The following is a 21,747-nucleotide window of genomic DNA, read 5'->3' as shown; positions in this document are numbered from 1 at the left end:
CAAATTTGAGGTGTCTGAGAGCAGTGCCTCCCTAAGAGGTAGAAAAGAAATTACTTTGTCCATACCCAAGAAAGAATTTTAGCTGCCGTGCCTCCTAGGTGACATATGTGTATAAACTTTACAACTGCTGGAAGATCAAAATCATTGCCTTGAGTTTTACTTGCAACTGTGTGCTATGTCTTACTCTCACAATTGGTCTCCTTTTGTGAAGAAGCCTTTTAACCAGGGGGCAGATAGAAATCTCTGCAATTTGTTTGAAGATAAATCTTGTGAATTCTTTCAGCAGAATTAAACCTTGGAACACATTTGGGTTCCAGGCTGCAACAACTCTGGAGTTTACAAAAAAGCCTGTTTTATAATTTTCTTGATTACTTATCTTTTAAAGTTTAGACAGAAGATTTTAATTGCCTTTATTATACTAGAGGAATTAAACTGAAGTCAGACAAGTAAAGATGCAATAAGATCATGTGGATGAACACTGATATGTTTTGCTTCAGTGTTAAAACCAACTATCCCTGCTACCCTTTTGCTGCAGTTGCTGTTTTTAGGTATTTCAGTGATCTGGTTTATAGCATCTCATTGAGAGTTGTATTGGCACAACAACTATTTCAGCACTGGTCTACTGAGCACAGTAAAGAAACAGTATAGAAATTTAAGAAACTAGCACTGATGCTGGGGAAAAAAATAGCATGTTATGTTGTCAGTAAACCAGTTACAAACATGCACATGTTTTGCTGTGTGCCGTTTTGCCATTAACTCTGCATGAACTCTGCAGATATTACTTACTGTCTTGAAAGAACTACAGCAAGAATGGGTTGCATTTTTGCTTTATTTGATGGATTAGGAGGAGGAGTGAGAGGATAATGGGAAGCATTACAATAAATGAGAACATCTTCAGGAATCATTCAGTGGGTAAAAGTAATTGCTGTTCATAGGCGATGATGGCAGGCCTCCTTTCTGGTTTGCTGTTATCGCTGGCAATAGATGGCCAAGGCAAATACAGAATAATATCGGAGTCAATATCTGTCTGCAGCTACTTGTTATAATCTGTGTGTCTAATCAATCCTCAGTGTCTCCCCAGCTATGTTTAGTCGCGGACTCGTGTGGCTCGGTGTGCCAGCAGCGGGTCTTGGCTGGCGGAGTTGGGAAGCTGAAGTGGGGGGTGTGTAAGGGGAGAGCGCCACCTGCTGGGAAACCCTCCGGCGGGGGGAGCGCACTTTGGGTCAGGAGTGCGACCACCCATTCCTCAGGTCAGGGCTCGGGGGTTTGCAATGAGGGCATTTGCAAAGGAATAGCCTTCTTTCAACTCTAGCAAGTCTTCAGTTATGGAAATATTTTCTCGGGTTTTCATCTTGACTTTTTTGTTTGTAGGAACATCATCTCCAACGGGCTATCTCAGCACAACAAGTCTATGGAGAGAAGAGGGATAACATGGTTATACCGGTTCCAGAAGCAGAAAGTAATATTGCATACTATGAATCTATATATCCTGGAGAATTTAAAATGCCAAAGCAGCTGATTCACATACAGCGTAAGTAAAGGAACTCGTTCTTTGTACATTGAGAACTTTATTTTGCCAGACATTACTGCTAAATGTCTGCTGAACTCCCACTAAGACTTGACTTCTGAGAATTATTTTTTTCCAACATGCTGAAAAATGCATACTACTTGCTGAAGAAGTATATTTAGTTCTTGGTCAGTAGTAACAGTTTGCAGGGAAATTTAGATATTTTTTTTTTTAGCAAGGACTCAAATCTACTTGAAGAGGAAAATATATAATACATAGTTAAGAAACAGAGTACCTGTCCCAGAAGCATATTCAAGATAAAATGGCAGTAAGAGTGGATTGGCAAGCCAAGCAGAAATGGTAGTAGCAGTGGTAGTATTTGCCTGTGCCTGGATGGAAGTATTCTACATCTAAAAATAGGTGGGTTTTGGCATCGCTGATGACTTGCAAATTTGTTGGGATTTTGTTTTTGTTAGAAGATAGCAGCTGTTCTGTGCTGTGTAAAAGGATCTCATGCCTAATTAACTTTGGTTAAATGCTAGACTTCTATATCAGTCAGTCTCAATAATGTCTTGAAGTATTGGAAACATAGAATAGTTTGGGTTAGAAGGGACCTTTTAAAAATCATCTAGTCCAACACCTTGCAATGAGCAGGGACATCTTCAACTAGGTCAGGTTGCTCAGAGCCCTGTCCAACCTGACCTTGAATGTTTCCAGGAATGAGACATCCACCACTTTTCTGGGCCACCTGTTCCAGTGTTCCAACACCCTCACTGTAAAAAATTATCTTCCTACTAGCAGTCTTGCATGCTGATATTAAGGTTGTACTTTTCATTCTTCTTTTCTTTGTTTAGGCTAGATAAGGAAAAGCTTCTTTATCTAGCAGGTCTAGCAGCTGGAACTGTGATTTTTCAGCTGCATTGTATTCTACTTCTTTATTTATTAGAAGCAAGGTATGTGTTTTCAGGTGTGCACTTGAGAAGAAATTTGTCTCTTACAACGTAAAACAACTTGAATGAGGCATGAGAACTAGGGAGATCTTGTTTTGAATGCAGAGTGCTGCGTTTTCATAGGGTATTGTGTAAAACAAACAGTTGTTTGCATTCTGCAAAACATTGCTTGTATTTGAAGATGCCTTGCTACATAGGGTAGACCATGCTGGGCCAGTTTAGTCTGACTCATCTATATCACAAAAATCATTGATCATTGTAATACAATCTGCATATACTTTCCCATGTGTGTGTTTGGGCTGTAGTCTTAACTGTTGATCATATAAGACATAAAACTAGAGAATACTCAGCAGCATTCAAAATATTCACCAATCTAAAAATTTCTTACAGAAAAGAATGAGGCAGAAAGCTGCTAGCTGGTTTGACCACTAGTAAGTTTACATTGAATAACAAAACCATAATCAGATTGATGGCAACTTTTATGTCTGATTTTTAACAGTGTAATTTTTTTCCAAGGAAAAAATAGGTGTAACCTGAAAGTAGTATTACTGCAACATTCAAACAAATGATTTTGGTTTCGTCTCCTGCTGTGTATTCTGAACACTGCTATTAGAACAAAACATTTCTGTAGTAAAACTAACTTTAACTTTCACTGTATCATTTAGCTTTTAGTTTGGATGCTGAGCAGCCGGATTATGACTTGGATTCTGAAGATGAGATCTTTGTGAACAAGTTGAAGAAAAGAATGGACATCTCTCCTTTGCAGTTTGAGGAGATGATAGACAGACTAGAAAAAGGCAGCGGTCAGCAGGTACAATGGTACTTTGAATAAAGAATTTGAAATACACACTCTGTATGTTACTGTGTGAAAGTGACGTGCTGGGTTTTACATTTAGCCAGTCAGCCTGCAAGAGGCCAAGCTGTTGCTGAAGGAAGACGATGAATTGATCAGAGAAGTGTATGAGTACTGGATTAAAAAGAGGAAAAACTGTCGAGGTCCCTCTCTTATCCCAGCAGTGAAACAAGAGAAACGAGATGGTTCCAGCACAAATGACCCTTATGTTGCTTTTAGAAGACGAACAGAAAAGATGCAGACACGAAAAGTACGTATATCAGAGCCTCTCTCAGCTGTTCTTTCTTTTCTTTCTCCTTTTCCCCCTTTCAAAAAGTAGATTATGTAAAGAAACAGTTCTGCTGTGTTGTATGAAACAGTAAAAAATGGCATGTTCTCTTTTCTAATTTGCAGGGGTGAAAAGCAAAACTACCTTAGAACAGCTATTAAATGAAAGTTTATATTAATTTTTTCACTAAATCTACCATTAAACCTACTTATTGTATTAGTAAGCTGTAGCTCATTGATAACATGCACATGCTTCTCCTTGGTTTGGCATATGACTTGTCTTTTTTTTGATATATGTAAATATTTAGAACTTACTGTGGTTCAGATTACTTAATTTAAATGATGAGGGGAAACACATATACTCTGTGTATCTGCAGAATCGGAAAAATGATGAAGCTTCTTACGAGAAGATGCTTAAGCTGCGTCGAGATCTCAGTCGTGCAGTGACCATCCTGGAGATGATAAAGAGAAGAGAAAAAAGCAAGAGAGAATTGCTGCATTTAACACTGGAAATTATGGAAAAGAGGTAATGTTCATTGAAAAGTTGCTGCAGAAAGCTTTGGAAGCTGCTTTATATTCTGATTGCTTCAAATATTTAAACAGTGGGAGACTTTTAAAATAAGTATTTAGACATGTGTTTACAGGATAACATAATTTCCTATATGGCTATGGAGAGCAAAATATAAGGCTAGGAAGTTGCTTATTGTGGCAAGGTGATCGTCAAAGTGAGCTACATTGTTTCATTAGATGTGTACACGTTTTCAAATGTGTTTATCTATTCTGTATGTTATATCAGAAGAGAGATCATAGTTTCAGGAGAAAATGCATGTTAAATGCATAGATTAAGGGAATACCAGCTATTTTTAAGGTCATTTTCAAACATTACCATTCTTTGATTTCATGATCGTGATTCTTTGCTAAAAAAGCTTGATCAAACACCCTCTTGAAGAAAAGAAATAATCATTTCATACAGTATGAAATGTGTGAGTCATCTCCAACTTGTGCTTCTTTTGACATCCTGTTGGTCAGCTGTGCTGAGGGCCAAATGCTCAGTTGTCACTTTCCTACTTGGCTGAGATTTACAGTTGCAATGTGGAGCTGTTCTTTAGGTTCATACTTAGAATCTGAGTAGACTTCCCTAGCTCAAGTATCCATGTTTGAAAGCAAGTGTTCTGAGTCAGTATCTTAAAGCTCTAGAACTAACTTTTTAGTCTGGATTCTTAGGGAGGCAAGCTGAATTTTTCTGCTAGGGCACTTTTTTTAAGCACTGAGCATTTTAAGCAGAACCAGAGAGGGGGGAAATCTTGAAGGTTTTCACAGTAGGTTTCTCATAAAATAAGGTGTTGAATAGAGGGAAGACACTAATACCTCCCTCAGAGTGAAGAACTGCACTTCAACCCAGCATTTGTCACAGGATTTGAAATGTAATATGTTTCATGGATCTCCTTGTTGTGAAAATATTCCCTAACACAAAAGGGGAAGGATTAATGAATAAGGCACACTGCCTCACTGTTTAAAACCTTTCAAGTGATAAATGTATGGGTTTTAAATGGCAGCAGTCCCCAAGGGAGGGGGGAGGGTAACCCTCTCCTGTTCTTTCCTTCTAGTTTCTGCTTCTTTCCGTTATAGTATTGTGCTTTGGAGATGCTTTACAGAGTAGTTATCATTTTTTATTTGTCAGCATTAGCCATTGCAATGAATTTTCTATGTTATTAGTCAGTCCCCTTTTCTGTAATAATACTTTCTGTACTTCTTGCTGATGTCCTGGATGTCCCTTTACCCCAAACTCCAAGTGTTAGTTTGTGTTTCTCCATGTTTCTCAGTTTTTTTTATCAGATGTACATTGTAAGCACTCTAACAAATGTTTTTTGATTTCAGGTATAATTTGGGTGACTACAGTGGAGAGATCATGTCTGAAGTCATGGCGCAGCGGCAGCCACTTAAACCTACCTATGCTATTCCCATCATTCCTGTGACTAACAGCAGTTCTTTTAAACACCAAGAAGCTATGGAACTGAAAGAATATAAAGTCAAAGTGAGTAATGTCAGTAACTGAGTTACTGTTTGGCTATAAAGCACGCAAGATACAGCATTTTAGGATAGGAGAGGGGAGGCTTTATGAAACTAACAACAGGTAGCAAAACTGCAAGTGAAATAAAGTGCTTTGTTCTGTTGGAGTTATGAGGATAACATACAGACTCCCTGTACTTCTTAAGACAGAAATAAAGTCTAGACAAACAAAGGCAAAAGGACACGTGCAATTGTGTTCTCATTCAGGGGGATAGAAACATTTTTCTCTAATACTGCCCCTAAAGTTAGGATATCCTGAACAAAACTGTATTTATTACCTAGATGTTGTACAAAGATGGAACTACTGATGTAAAATCCATATATTGTTCTAAATTATGTATCTATTTTAATCCAGAGGGTTGGTTTTTGTTTTGTTTTTTAAGATAGGATCTACTAGTATTCCCAGCATGCTGTATATCTTTGTCTGGTTTTGTATTTAAGTAAAGTATCAAAGAACCTAATTTGATTTAGACAGCTGACCAGCACTTTTTTTCCTGCAGGCTTTAATTTTGTGTCATACAAAGCATAACTACAGTGCAAAGAGCTGAGTATGTTAAATAGGTCAGGTAACACAGGAGAAATGCTGAGGTATAATTTGAATTTTAAACCAAGACTCCTTGTGAGTGAAGAGTATCCAGAGGCTGTTCTGAAACTGACAGTGTGTTTTGAATCAGTGAATTCTTCCATTGATAGTAGAGCAGTGTAGTTGTGATTGCTGGCGTGTACTTGCCTCTCAGTGATGTTGGGCCAGTGCAGTGTCTCACAGCTTGAAAGAAATCTGGTTCTTGGAGACTTGGGAAAGGCACTTAAACTTTACTTTGCATAGTATGGGGAAATGTGTTTAATTTCTGGAGGCATTTTTGTGAGATTATAGATATCTTTGAGAAGTCTAACTTCTATTTTTGCCTTTAAAGCATTGTTTGGTACTTAATAATTCCCTAATGCTGCATAAGTGGCTACTAAGTCAAAATGCTAGAAAATGAAAAAGGTGCCTCATGGAGATCATCATATGTATTTTGGTCTGCTTCTCCAAAGTAGTTCTGTCACCTTAACTGCTAGTGAGTTGTCCAGCACAGATTGAGCAAACAGTGCATGATTCCACCTTGTTTCTTAAATGTTTCCATTACTGAAAACGAAATCCAGATACTCTTGAAATGACTGCATGTTTTACTATCAAGATGGTGGAGAGATGAGTTCACATTTTAGCTTGCTTACACAGGAATTTTCTTAAACTCCTGTTTTAATGTAATTTTCATCTGTGTGTAATTTTACACTGCTTTTTATTTTTCTTGCAGCAAGATAAGCCTGATGTTATTAGACCCAAAAGAAAGTATGAGAAGAAGCCAAAAGTCTTACCTTCGTCCGCTGCTGCTACTCCTCAACAGACAAGTCCTGCTGCACTGCCAGTCTTTAATGCTAAAGATTTGAATCAGTATGATTTTCCTAGCTCAGATGAAGAACCTCTCTCCCAGGTAGGACCTCTAGAGTTTTGTACTGCTCTTGGGGAAAGAACAGAAGTAAAACTCATGAATTTGCTAATATCTCTCCTCATATACCCTACCTCCCCATCCCCTCTTTAAAGGTTTTATCTGGTTCTTCGGAGGCTGAGGAAGAAAATGATCCCGATGGTCCTTTTGCCTTCCGTAGGAAAGCAGGCTGTCAGTACTATGCTGTAAGTAGAATTTCCTTATGTATTATAAGACAGAGTGTCACTGTTGGAAAACATCTTGTGTCTAACTGTTTAAAATTATTTCAAGCCTCATTTAGACCAACCTGGCAACTGGCCGTGGAGTAGCCCTAAAGAGGGAAGATTAGGAGACGTGCGTTACAGATACTGCTTAACCACCCTCACCGTTCCCCAGAGGTGTATTGGGTTTGCACGACGACGGGTTGGCCGTGGTGGAAGGTGAGTGCTATGGAATTGCTGTTGCTTTTAAAAATAAAATTTAAAAAAAAAATCAGACATAAAGAGCAGCAAAGTTAAAAAAAAAACCCCAAACCGAAAAAACTCAGAATTTCGAACACCACAGAGAGATTGACTTTTTTAATATTTATATTTGATCCAAGTTTCCTTAGCTGGTTAATGTCTCCATTTTTTATTTTGTGCTAATAGAAGCTGCTTTAGTACTGTTTTCTTAAGTAGTTCTGGGGTTTTTTTATTACTTGCACTCCCAAGTTCTGAGGTGAAAATACTTGTATATTTTCAGATGTGATTGGTGGTTTGTATTTAAATTATTTGCATAGCTGTCTTCAAATAGTAGCACTTAAAGATAGCAAAAATTATATTTGACAGAAAATGCTTTTCTGAATTTAGACCATATTTGGTGATTTTTGGGAGGGATGCTTAAAACAGACGATAACTTAAATTTCAAACTTTGTCAAAAATATCAAAGAATTTAGTGACTTATTTCAGGCATTTTGCTGCTAAGAATATTTATCAAAAACATTTTATACATGGTTTGCTGTATAAGTGCTCTTTCTTAAATATTGTGTTATGTCTTTAAGAAAATAGTACATTGGGATTAAATTTTGAGTAAAAGTAAGAATGTGATTTGCCTTTCAGATTTGTGCTTAGCATCTCTTCACATACTAGTAAGCTAATCAGGAAAATTTGAATGAGAGCTCAAGGCTCTTACTGGGGTTTTTGCAAGGGGATTTGGGATTTAATGTGTGACATCCCTACTGCATTAGGATGGTTGTAGTATATATGTATATATATAAGTAAGGCTTTTGAAGAAGTTACTTCAGGAGAGTATTTCAGTCATTTTTTAATTAGTTAAGCTATGTTATTGTCTAGGTGTTTTTTAATTACATGTTGTTGCAGTCTTAATATATACATGATGTTGTACCTCCAGCTCTTGAAACAGTAAAAGCTAAGATATACCTAAATATAATATTTACTGTAAAATAATAGGTAGTCATGCATGGGGGGGAGTGTGTCTTTGCTTGTTCTAGAAGAGCTTTGTGTAGCTCCTTCTATCCCTTTGTCATCCCCAAGCACACATGTCAAACTGGTGACTTCGTGTTTTCTTGCCACTGTGTAATTCTGCACTGTTGTCCTGGTTTTAGGGTGCTGCTGGACAGAGCGCATTCGGACTACGATAATGCATTTCATCACCTGGATTTGGAAAGGTTTTCCTCATCACAACACTCTTCAATCAGTCAATTTGCCAATACCTCAGAAACAAATACCTCGGACAAATCTTTCTCAAAAGACCTCAGTCAGATACTAGTCAATATCAAATCATGTAGATGGCGGCATTTTAGGCCTCGGACACCATCCCTACATGACAGTGACAATGATGAACTCTCCTGTAGGAAATTATACAGGGGTTTAAATCGAACAGGCACAGCACAACCCGGGACCCAGACATGCAGTACCTCTACACAAAGTAAAAGTAGCAGTGGTTCAGCACATATTGGTATGTTTAATTTAACAAACTTGCTTCCAGAAGTTTTAAACTTGATTCAGAAAATCCAGAATATCATTAGGTCATCCATACTTTACATCGTGGTCTGTTTTGGTGGTAACAGCCCATCTTCATGTGTATCTCTTTATTTGCTACATGGAATGTTTGTTTGCATTTATTGCTAGCAGTAGAGTACTGCATCTGAGATTTATACAAGTGCTACAGTGGTATGTAATTACAGGTTTAGAAATATGAAGCTTTAAAAACAATATTGTGTAGGGTTTCAGTTGACTGAGGATTTGGATTTTTAAAATTAAAAACATGTTAATTGAAATGTTCATGTAAATACTACATTCCAAATTTTTTTGAATACAAAGTGTGGTGGTGATGGGAATTGTTTAGTTAAAATGTTTGCGTTTAAAATCCCAGCATGCTATGAATTCTTAATTGAACTTAAATGAACTTAAATGCCATTTCCCATCCAAAAAGTACCCAGCCCACTCTCACTGATGCATCTGCTCATGCTTAGCAAAACTCTTGGACTAATCACCTCTACGTCTTGTCAGCAAGTGGCAGACTACATCTTACAGAACCCAATTACAGATTTGAGGACCTGACTCTGAAAAAACTTGATGTGATGGTGTTTTTTAATTGAAACACTGTTGGAAAGCATCACTCTTTTTGTAGGGCTCTTCATATTGGAAGACTGGCATTTACAGTGTTAGAATGGGACTTAAATAACTCATGAATTTTGATGAGTCAGTACCATAAATGTCATCTTTTTACAGTAGGTTAAAGTGACATAGTTTTTTTATAAAGAAATAACTTTAAAAGTTCACCTTTGTAAGGAGTTTTGTAAGGAGTCTCTAGAATCATGTTTTCCATACCATTTTGAATTATGGCTTTGGAAAGCAATCAGAATACCTGGATAATGTAGGAGTGCAGTGGGGAGAGATGCATATACCTAATAAAATAATCAAATTGTGAGATGTTTTGGTGGTTTGCTCAAAATCTGATATCCTGGTATCAGGTGACTTTAATCCTCCTGTTTGCCAATATGTTTTGTACCTTTTCTCCCTGTACCACGTTTTGGGTTTTTTAACCTGAAAGTTCTTTCTACTTGCATTTGTAGAGTTAGAGAGCGCCTTTGTTCTGCTGCTTTATTTCATGCTTCCTCTCCATGCTGTCCTAGATTAGGTCCTTGCCCCTATCCCCCTTTCTTTCCTCTTTTATGATAATTCTTGCTGGAAACGTACAAAGGCTAAAAGTGATGGTTCTTCTGGTTTGTGATAGAAGTGTGGCTTTTGGTGTTTAAATTCTGCCCTTCAAGTGGTTCAAATAAGTAAAGCAAGTCCAGAACTGAATGAGAGCCTCCTCTGGATGATGACCAGTCTGAACTATAATAAAATGGTAGCCAGGTTATGAGTGTGAAAACAAAACTATTGGGTACTGAATAGATTATAAATGCACTTTAAAGTATTAATGGCAATACTTTGCATCTGAAAATCGTGTAGATTTGAAAAATTGACTGATTGAGTTTAAAGCTTATATAATTGTGTGTGTGTATAAATAAACACACACACCCTTTTAGAGTCTTTTTTCCTGAAATAGATGGTTAGGATGTTTATCTACATCATTTAGGAATTAAATGCTATTATTATTTATGGTGATGAGTTCCATACCAGAGTTTGTGTGGTTGCATCTTGAAGCCCCTGGGGAATGTGTGTAAGTACCTGGTATATAACACTAATTTGTGCTTGGAATTCTGTACAGATGGCTTAGTATCCATGTAAAATATGTAAGTTAGTATTCCAAGCTTTTCAGAATCTAAATGTTAGAGTTTAGTTTCATATTTTTGTTAGGATTTGATACAGGAATTAAATATTCAGTAAAAAATGTATCTGTCTGAATTAATAGATACACTTTTAAATCAGTTACCACAGTCTTCGGATAGTCACTTATTATTAGTATAGCTGGGCAGTTGTATCTGTGTATTTATAATCATAGTTGGAATTCTTGTGGCTTTGGAGGTGTATAGAAGTTTGTGTCTATGTGATGTACTGCTGATTGTCAGTGTAGGGGTTCAAAAGGAGCACAGAGTCTAATTCTCGGTGCCAGTCTGGTTTTTAGTGGATTTTTTTTCTGTTTTTTAAAGGATTCTTTGAGATAGGTTGTCTGCACAGATCACAGGCTGTTTTTATGTCTCCTGTGAGTCTGACTTCTTCAATGGTGCCAGTCAGTTGCAGCTGCTGAGTTGTCTTCTTACTTTCTGTAGCAAATACTGTAGAGGACATCAGGTATCTAACAGCTGTACTAAAGTTTTTCTAGTAGTTACTACTGCAGATTAACAACCCTGTACAGTGTACTTGTTACTTTTTCTTTATTGTTTTTAAAGATGGGAGTTTGTTGTGGGCATAGATTTTTTTTTTTTAGGTTTCTTCCTCTTTACCTTTTAGGTTTTTGAATTGGCTGTTGGTCTTTCTACCAGAAAACACTTATTAATACCTTTTTTTTTTTTTTTTATCTTTTTGCTGCTACTCTGAGTTGTGGTCAAACCATACTGCTTGCCTTTGAGATGAAGCTCATCCTAGGATTCTCTAGTGACCAGCAGAGGTGGTCATGTTGCCATGTTTATTGTGTACCATCACATGAGTTTTGTCTGTTTCCATACTAAAGTGTAGATAAGTCTTGGACTTTTTCTGCCTTGAATGATGCAGACATGCTGCTGACATGGAACAATTGCTATGGAAAACCTTGCTTCTCAGGTCTGTTATACATGGCCAGCAGGGGCATGAAGTAGAGATTGTATCTCAGGTCCTCTGTTAAGCAGAGGACGTGTTCTAGAAGCTGTGCTGTGACATACCATTCTCTGGCTACAGGAAGCATTAGTGTTCATCCTGAAGATCAGGGAGAAGTTTCCCCAAAGAACCGGGCATGTTTTAAACATTTTGAAGTGCCTTTGACCCTGAAGGAAATGCAAGTTATTCTGGTCCTGGCTTTCAGAATGCTCAGCATCAAAGATGTGTGGAAGATGTTGTTGCATTGAGATTTTGTGTATAAACTGAGAAGGGATGCCTTAAAAAAAAAAAGAAATCCCTTACAAAGTTACTTGAACACTTGCTGTGTGCTGAAGGCTAAACTTTGGCACCAGGATCAAGTGGCCAAGAAAAGTAGCATCACTTTGGTAGAGGGTGATTCCTTTTCATCTTGCTGAAGAATTATGAAAAATTATCCTTTGCCCTCTTGCAAAAAGACCTGATTCAGAGATCTTCACACCACTAAAAAGCAAGCAAGAGCATTAAATCAAGATTATTGTGGAGAATTAACTTGTTCAGTTGGGGAGCTACTAACTGTGAACAAAATGCAGCAAAATTACTTCAGAAAAGGAGCCTGTATTGCTGACAGTCTCAAGTTTCTGAATCAAAATCTTCAGAGATGGAGCTTGTAACTCTGGAGTGTACAATAGGCATAAGGTTTCATCTGAAGTGTTTCTGTCCCTTGTTAGATTGATCTGATTCTGCTGGGCAAATAGTAGTCTTTGAACTGCATCATATTATGGACAGACTGTGCTTTCTGCTGGAGACTTGTTAAATATGTTGCATTTGGACTTTGGAATGCTTGCATCTAGTAACAAAAGTTAGAGACTCTTAAGACTGCACAGCATGTATCCTTCTGTTCCAGCCTTGTCTTTAGGAAGCAGAGCAGAGATACCCGTCACTAGTGAAAGACTGGAGCACTGGTTCCCAGGCTCTACAGTAAGAGCAGGCAACAGTCTTGCATTCTGTTGTTTTCTGCCTTTGTCACCCAGAAGCTGGATCACTTTGAAAACAGTCTGAAAGCTGGCAAGGCTGAAGAGGCTGGCAGTTAACTGCTCACTGAATTTGTAACTTGCCCTTTGAGAAAAAGCCTTACTGAACATTGTTAGAGTTTTGATGTTTGTGATTGTAGATCTTACTGTATGAAAAGCTGCAGGAATACTGAACATAGTTAAATAATCCAACATAATTTACTTTGCATTTTCTTGTAAACCAGATATTTAGATGATGTGATGCAAGTTGTGCTTTACTATTCAGTAACTTTACTGTCCCAGTAACTTTACACTTGCATGCTCTTTTTTGCATCTCTTAATCTGCTTTTTAAAAGCAGTTTAGCACATTTGGGGGTCTAGCAGGATAGTGAACTGTACTTCCATTTCCCAAATAACGTAACGCTGGTTAAAGGATCTGTGCTTGTTCAGCCTGGAGAAGAGAAGGCTTTGGGGTGACCTAGTTGGGACCTTTCAGTACCTGAAAGGAGCTTACAAGAAAGATGGGGAGGGACTTTTTACAAGAACATGTAGTGACAGGACAAGGGGAAATGGATTCAAACTGGAAGACAATAGGTTTAGATTTGATATTAGGAAGAAATTCTTAACTGTCTGGGTGGTGAAACACTGGAACAGGTTGCCCAGAGAAGTTGCTCCATCCCTGGAAGTGTTCAAGGCCAGGTTAGATGGGGTCTTTGAACAACCTGGTGTAGTGAAAGGTGTCCTTGCCTGTAGCAGGGAGGTTGGAACTAGATGAGCCTTAAGGTCCTTTCTGATCCAAACCATTCTATGATTCTTTACTGTTATTTCATGTTCTTATTAAGGATACCTGATGCCTGATTTTAGGCAACCCTTTCCCAGAAAGAAGCAGGAGGAAGCTCCTCAATCCTTGTGGCAATTCCTTGCAGCAGAGTAGAAGAGCTTGTCCTGCCTTTTCATGGTTTTCATACCACCACTGGCTGTGTTCAGATCTTTCTATTTAAAACCTTTGTATCTGTAACAGTCTCAACATTGCTATCTGTGTTACTTTTTTCCCATTTTTGAAATACTTCTTTCACATTACAGGATAAACTTGGTCATGAAAAGTACTGGAATTTGTAATGGCTATTTTCAATCGTCATTGGAATTTAAGTCTTGGCCTTGGCCCATCTGTGGCTGAGCTGTTGGTGTCCTGGTTGAAGAAGCAATGGCCTTGAGATGTTTTAACAGATGTTTAGAGCCCACCCTAAGCTTAGTTAAAGGAGGAAATATTAAAAGGAAAAGCTTCTTTAATCTGGGAAGTGTGACTGAGGATGGGATAAGAGCCACACTAAAACACTTGAGCATTTTTGGAGACTTCAAGACTTCGTAGCTATATTAGGTTTTCTTATTCAGCTTCAACTCAGTTGGAGTAAAACTTTGCTCCAAAGTGATGGATCTCTGGGCTTGCAGAAACTGTTACACTTTGCATTCTGTGCAAGGATCACCACATTTATAACTGGCCTGAGACAGTGTGGTGGAAACTCATATTAAGAATGATGGGCAGACAAATATAAATGCACAGCAAACTTTTCTAGCTTTCATTCAATGGCTAGTAAAAATCCTTATTAATTATTTTCTGTCTGTCTTCTGCTACCAAGTAGGGAGTGCATATGTAGACCTTATATCTAGTTTATAATTTCTAGAGTTCTGATTTTAGGAATTTCACACTTCTGTTGGGCTGAAATAAAAGGCTGTTGTAGTAATAATCAAAGGGCGTAATGATTCATGTTCTCATAGTGTCTAATAATGCCATATTTAAGTAAAACCAATCTTGAACTTCTTTTCAGAAAGTGAAACATCTTTGGGCCTGGTGCATCAAATACTAAATCACACTGATGGCTCTAAGTCTCTCCAATCTTCTGAATTCACTGGTGAGAACTTGCTATATAGTAGAAAGTCTTTAACCAGGCAATGTAACCCAGATGTCATCTCTCATGAGAGAGAGATTTAAAAATGTGATGTTCTGGATTACTTAGCATTGTGATTGATGTTTGCTTTGCATTCACTTTGGCATTAGTAACCACTAATTGTTCTCTTACACAGCAGGGATGTGATGCTCTCATGTGCTTCCCTTAAGAAAACATTGTAACATATCATCTTTCCACACACTTTAGCAATTCTGTAGTTTATGGAATTTCTCAGTTGAAAGCTTTAGTTAGGGGATCTTTCTTCTGTTACCTGATCAAAACTGCCTCTTTAATTGTCATCCACTGAAAGGATCAGGGAATCTAGTACTGTAAGTGGATTGTAGAGAGGTTCTTTGAACCCAATATAGTATTAAGGCCTCAGTTTTCCCACTGAAATAACATTTCCACTCATGAGAACAGATACTTAACAATGTTATGAAACAACTTCTAAGTGGTTTTAAGTTACTGTAATTTAAATAGCTAATTCTTTAGATGCTTAACAGGACTGAAACTTTTGCTGAAAGGTTTAATTAAGCTGTTTGAATCTCTCAGTATTACATTTTTAAAACTTTTTACTAAAAAAAACAAAAAAGAAATTATTACCTGGATAGGTCATGGTGTTCACAAAGTTTGCTCAGTTTGCCGGGCAAATCTAGCGAGCATCTTCCATTCAGGAAATGAAAGGGAATGCTAGTAGAGGGAAGGGGAGTTTACACATGCATTTTCTGCTTTCCAGGATATGCTCCCCGTTCTTTTAGGAAGCTGGTTATTGTGGTCAATTTTTTGTAAGTCTGTATTTTCTACTGAAGTTAAACAGAGTAACAACTGGTGGGTGAGTCACCTCACGGTGAAACTTGCAGGAGGAGTTGTGAGGGGAGACTGTGGCTGTTTATCCTACAAAGACCAATCTCACACAAATGCAGCAGTCAGCGCCACCGTCCTCCCTGGTTTTGGCCACATTTGGGAACTACTTGAGTTTTCAGAGAAGCCAAATGTAAGCTACAGCACTGTAAGGGCTGGTACATGTTAAATACTGTGGTAAAACCAGTTAGCACTGTTAGCATAGTTTTCTATTGCAGTATAAAACTGCTGCAAACTGTGGATCTTTGAGCTCAAAGTCCACTGACAGTATCACTGTTACTCTGTGCTCCAGAAAACACCTGTTGAGTATCAGCACCCCAGAGAACTTGGGTGATACATAAACAGAATCATCCAATTGAAAGTTGATATTCAGTGGTTTGATTTGAGGGGAAAAAAAATGGACATGTAATCATCCAGGGTTTACAAATGCTCATAAAAATGATTGAAGGAAAACACATTCATAGTACAGTGTGCAGTAATTCAGTTCTTAATAAAACAGGATTTGTAGCTGTCACAAAGGAGATACTGGGCAGTCATTTATCCTGTCAGTCAGTATCAGTCACGTACGATGTTTCTTTCCTTGTACTCGTAGCTGAAAACTCCTGAAGTTTTTTCTTCTACCTCCCATTGCTTTTTGCAGTCTGTAAGCTAGAAACCATTTCCTTGCTGCCAAAGTATAGCACTAATACAGTTGCAGAATAGGTGTGTGTTTGTTGTCCCAAGCTGTTAAGAGAATAACAGCATAACACAGTGTACTGACTTAAAATCTGAGGGTTGTCTCAACTGAAATGTGACAACTTGATACAGTATGCTGCAAGAAAACAAGAAGCATTTGTGTAGCCAAGTCTCTTGGTAAAGTTTGAGCTGCCCGTCTGCTGATAACCAGCTTTTGAGATGTGAATAACTCCAGGTAGAATTGGGCCTTAAAGGTTTCTCATGTTTAAGGTTAGAAAAGGAGTTGAACTAGGTTGAGAGTCTGGTGACTTGCATAAATTACTGCAAGTGCCTTGGAAAGTATGTAGAGGTTTTGTATAGAAGTGCAGCTGTTAGCTGTGAAAGTTGAGATACTCTGAAATTATAATGTTCTTATTTACTGTGTATTGGTAGTGGTGGTTAAGATTTCCACCTTCACCTCTCACTGTATAGTGATTCTGTGTAGTGAATGAAACTGGATGTTTCATCACTGTTGCATTCAGTAAATTGCAAACTATTAAATAGTCATTACTGTGTGATGGAACCAGGACCACTGAGGTCCCAGCATGCTGTTTGAGAAGAGTCCGTATGCACTGCACTCTGGGGCTGCTGAAGCAAGACTGTTTTAAAATCTCATGTGTTGTCTTTAGTGAATGTTTTGTCTTGTCCATGTTTTAAACTTCAAGCTGTTGTTCAGTTGTCTATTGCTTTATGAATGTTTTTAAAGCCTTAAAGGCCTCCAGTAATGTCAGGAATATGTAACTTTGTTTGGTGTTGTGTAGCAATACTCTTCTGAGTTACCAAAAATGTGGTTCCTGTTTTCAGTGTTTAGGAAAGGTCTGGGCTTGCTGCTTGCCTGCTGGTTTTTTCCCAGGCAGATAAAGACCTGTGTATGACACAAAAGAGAATGACAGTCATTTTTACTTCTTCTACATGTACCATTTCCCCAGTTCCAGTCACAATTGTGTGCCACAGGAAATGAGTATGGAAGGTTAAATAGATGAAAGTACTTCCTTGTAAAGTACATACCTTTTTTTTTCTTTACATGGGAACAATAGTTTTCAGAAGCAACTTAGATCTCACAATTCATGTGCTTATTTCTTCAATTGAAGTGTAATGTAGACTCTACCCTGAGAGCAGGAGGGGAAGAAACCCAGTGGTGGTGTTAGCAAAGTACATGGTGGCTTCTAACAGAAGATGAACAGAGTATGATGTCCTAGCTTGCAGTCTTGGGAAGAAATTTTGATTTGGGTAGTTCTCAGTAGTATTGCTTTCAATAAAACCTTCAATGTAGTGTTTCTTTAACATGGAGAGGGAAGAGCTGGCTTATATAATTACAATCTATAACCTCTTGTACATGAGCATATCTGTGTATCCTGTGGAATGGGAAAGGAATACCAATCAGATTATTTTAGGAGGCTGTAGCTTGCAACAGTCCTTTATGTGCAGTGTTGTGTTTCTAACCTGGATGCAATTGATTCAGAATTCACAGTAGATCTCTGATAGTGTTGTAAATAGTATTTTGAAATGTCTGGTAGACTTTTACCTTCAATAAGGGAAGCAGTAAAAATGTTGCTGAATATTTAACCTAAATTGAAAAAAACGCCCAAAATGTTCTTGAGTGTATTTTCCAGGCAGTATTTTTAAGTGGAAGGGAGTTAGAATATAGATGAGGGTGGTAGTCATAGTGGTGTTCTTCTGTCACTTGTTTCCTTTGACAGCTGTGTAACTGTTTGGTAGTGGTGGGAAATGCACAGCTGCAAGGGTCACAGAGTGCCTGGAGAGAGATTCGCTGATGTACAACTGGAAACATACAGTTTTTCTAAATGGCCCTTCCGGAAAGAAGGGGGAGCACTTACAGCTGATCTTTAGCATAGTCTGTCCTGAACAAACACAGACTATGTAAGCTTCATTTGTTGTTCTTCCAAGAGAAAACAGTATTTTGGAGGTGGTTAAACCAACACAGGTGACTGCTTACCTCAACTCTGTTTTATGGTTAGAATCTTAAATATACTTAGGACTTGAAAACTGAAATGAACTATTAGTAAATTTTACTTAAATAGGCAAAAGTGAGATGATTATGATGGTGGAAATTCTAATCATAATTCAGTCAAAGATGGTGGTATAATGTACTCTTTTTGCCCATTTTCCTCTTTATCGTTCTGTGCGTTGTCTTTATTTACATCAATTATGCAATCTATTCCTAAGCTTTGTATATACTAAACATTATATTATGTGTCATACTACAGAATAAAATACCTTGTTCTTAGAATTGTACAATATGCTGAGTTGGAAGGGACCCACTGGGATCATCAAGTCTTAACTCCTGGCCCTGCACAGGACACCCCAAGAATCACACAATAAATAAATAAATGGAACCTTCAATATCATTGGCACTATGTTGGCTAAACCATATTGATTCTAAATTTCAGGGTTTAAAAAAACAATAAATCACTACTAATGGATCAATAGAAATGACATATCTCTCAGTACCAGGACAATATATCCATTTTTCTCACTCTGCTACTGCTGGTCAGCTTTCTACATGCTAATCTTTGTGTGCTAAAGCTTTCTCGCCCTAACTTGTGTTTGGTGACAGTTTAAAAAAAAAAATCTAAAGAACTTATAAATCTTAACTCTTTATATAAATTAAACAGTCAACTCCTTGAGTATTTGGTCTATGAATTCTGGTTTGTTTGGTTTTGGTTTTTTTAGTAAGGACATTTATGAGCAGTGTTACTACTACTAAGCTATTCTCCTAAGAATAGTTTAAAACACTGCTGTGAGATTTAACTGTACCAGTATTGGGAAGGAATTTGTCATTTATGACTATATAAGTAAGTGCTACATCCTTACTTGCTGAAGGATGTTACTTACAAAAAAAAAAATAACATGACTGTAGCAGCTGGATCAAAATCTGACACTTCAAGTGTTCAGACAGCAAAGTGCTGGTAATAATTTTAATGCTACTTCTAGTGCATACTAGGAGTATTTTGAACAAATTTTACACCAGAAAAGGATAAATACAATGGGAAAATGCATGCTCAGTAGTGTTTGGTCTGATGTTTCCAAATATTAGTTCTTGTTTTGGTTAGCCATTTACACTGATTTGTTGTTCAAGTTTATATGTAAGGTATAATTGGTCTTCAGAATCCTGTTGTATCCAGAAGCAGGACATTATTGTAGTTTTGATAGAAATGTATTTTTTCAGGTAAGCAAGCCTGAAGGAGTAGATTAACAAAAAATTCTTAAAATTTGCAATTTGTGAACAGGATTTAAGTGTGATAGTGCTTTGTTGCCAAACAGTAGTGAACTTCCCCAAAAGTGTGACTTCCACTGCATTCTTGAAGTATGAATGCTATTTACAGCACTTACTTGGGAGCATTTATACAGTCTGAGTATAAAATGGAAGGGAAAATCTGAAGGACATATCCTTTGCAAGGGCATTCACACTCCAGCCTTGATTCAGTTTGTAAATTGAAAACTGAGGCTTCATTTCGTTTTGGAAACGTAAATTAAAAAAAAAAATTAACACTGAAATTAGTTAATGAACTGGTGACTCTGCTGCACCATTGGGCATCTCCTTGTCAATCTGTACAAGTAACACTTTATCAGTTTTATACTTGTGTCAATCTGTACAAGTAACACTTTATCAGTTTTATACTTGTGGGTTAACTGCACAAAATTCTGCTTGACTGAGTCACCTTTCTAAGATTTTTAGAGAGAAGGGTGCAGTTTCGTGAAATTTGTTATTGATGGAATTGCTTGTACATGTGTGGTTACAAACAACAAAAATACAGTACTGCGATAGCCAGCCCAGTTGTGAGTGTGCCCAGCTTAGTGTTTTCAGCTGAAACATAGATCTTAATTGTAGCCCCTCGCTGCCTGCAGAGTGCTGTCAGTGAGGGCTGCCTTGCAGTTACCCATTTGGGCATATAAACCTACTCCACAAATAATGCAGATACTGTAGTTTCACAAAGTGAAAACGATGCCATTTCTACCTCTTCTTTCTTTTTAATCTGTTATAACTTTTTGGTGGGTTTGATGGTGTTTTGGTTCCATTCTCCCCCTCCCTTTTTGATATCTTGAGCTGAATTCAGTTATTACACTATAAAAAACAGCTATTAAAAGAGAAGGTTTAGCTTGAACAAAAAAATTCTAGGAGAGTGTCAGCTTTTTGACATAAAGGTGCATAAGTCTCTTAGGAACTTGCTGTGGTAGTTTTTTGGGGGTTTCTTTAGGTTTATAAAAGAGATGTGTTTATATACACAACACCTACATATTTTGATATAGTATTTTCTCGTTTTATATTTTGTTCAGCATTTACAGCCGAACAATACCAGCAACATCAACAGCAACTGGCACTAATGCAGAAACAGCAGCTTGCACAAATTCATCAACAGCAAGCAAATAGTAATTCCTCTGCCAACACATCACAGGTGAGGGATTTGTCTGTGCTATGATTTATCCCTCATTGTTTCCCACCAGGGTTCATCTCTAATTGTCAACTGTTGCCATAGAACCTTGAAACTAACCAACAGGAAAGTGGCTTTCGCCTGAATCTACATCATAGCCATTCTGTAAAGTGTTTAGAAGGGACACTGCAGGTGAGTGTGGCAGGCGTTGCCTCTGCTCCCTCTTAACAAAAAAAAAGATGGGTCAGTCGATTAATGAAATTTTCAAAGCCTTAGCAATATGAATTGCAGAAATCTCCAGCCATGTCGTTATCCTCTTGTTCAGTGGGGGATTTTAAGAGCAGAATTTCAGTTAATTAAACCTGACTCCTGAATATGTCCTCCATACAACTGTGAAAGTGTCTTAACATTCATAAACATGTAGTGCTTGCAGTGGTGCCAAACACATGAAAAGGTTCAGAAGTTGTTTGCAGTCTGAACCTCCAAGTCTCTGAGTTGGGTTTGGAATTTCATGAGAACAGATTGATCTGTGAAACAGTATTGTTACATAGAACTTTGGAAATAAGTTTCTTTGTATTTTGAATAGTTCTCGGGAAATTCTTCTGCGTTGTTTTAATGGAGCTAAAAGCGCATGGGAAAAAACCCCACAGTTCAGATTTTAACTAGTTGTACCAAATGCTGACAACTTGCTCTGAGAGTGACTGGTCCACGGTTCTGATTTACATATATCAATTTTTTGTTGTACTAGTTTTTGTACTAGCTTTAAAATGGGGAGAGTACTGACTTTGTGGAACCCTCAATCACATATATATGCCACCATTGTTCTTTCTAGGGTTTTGTTTCCAAGACACTGGATTCTGTTAGTGCTCAATTTGCTGCTTCAGCTTTGGTTACATCAGAACAGCTGATGGGATTGAAAATGAAGGATGATGTGGTGCTTGGAATTGGGGTGAATGGCATTCTTCAAGCCTCAGGTATGCAGCTGTTT

At 37.7% G+C, this 21,747-nt stretch overlaps 1 protein-coding gene across 7 annotated transcripts in view; it reads left to right on the top strand.

The window, feature by feature from the left end:
* EPC1 (enhancer of polycomb homolog 1) overlaps positions 1 to 21,747 on the top strand; it is a 64,831-nt gene that overhangs the window by 40,288 nt on the left and 2,796 nt on the right. For 2 of the 7 annotated variants that reach the window (XM_064637019.1, XM_064636980.1), the window contains 13 exons: positions 1,372 to 1,531; positions 3,123 to 3,268; positions 3,354 to 3,560; positions 3,955 to 4,103; positions 5,456 to 5,612; positions 6,943 to 7,119; positions 7,230 to 7,319; positions 7,405 to 7,553; positions 8,717 to 9,069; positions 14,671 to 14,754; positions 20,665 to 20,783; positions 20,865 to 20,951; positions 21,592 to 21,733. In XM_064637019.1, the coding sequence (XP_064493089.1) occupies positions 1,432 to 1,531; positions 3,123 to 3,268; positions 3,354 to 3,560; positions 3,955 to 4,103; positions 5,456 to 5,612; positions 6,943 to 7,119; positions 7,230 to 7,319; positions 7,405 to 7,553; positions 8,717 to 9,069; positions 14,671 to 14,754; positions 20,665 to 20,783; positions 20,865 to 20,951; positions 21,592 to 21,733 (1,960 nt within the window). In that variant the 5' untranslated portion in view covers positions 1,372 to 1,431. Of the gene's footprint in view, positions 1 to 1,371; positions 1,532 to 3,122; positions 3,269 to 3,353; positions 3,561 to 3,954; positions 4,104 to 5,455; positions 5,613 to 6,942; positions 7,120 to 7,229; positions 7,320 to 7,404; positions 7,554 to 8,716; positions 9,070 to 14,670; positions 14,755 to 20,664; positions 20,784 to 20,832; positions 20,952 to 21,591; positions 21,734 to 21,747 lie in introns of those variants that run through there. The other 5 variants (XR_010425330.1, XM_064636990.1, XM_064637001.1 and 2 more) reach the window with 5 other exon arrangements.

This window comes from Pseudopipra pipra, chromosome 1 (assembly GCF_036250125.1).
Source record: "Pseudopipra pipra isolate bDixPip1 chromosome 1, bDixPip1.hap1, whole genome shotgun sequence".
Lineage (NCBI taxonomy): Eukaryota > Metazoa > Chordata > Aves > Passeriformes > Pipridae > Pseudopipra > Pseudopipra pipra.
The sequence above is the reverse complement of the archived record's forward strand: the minus strand, read 5'-3'. Positions and strand labels throughout refer to the sequence as shown.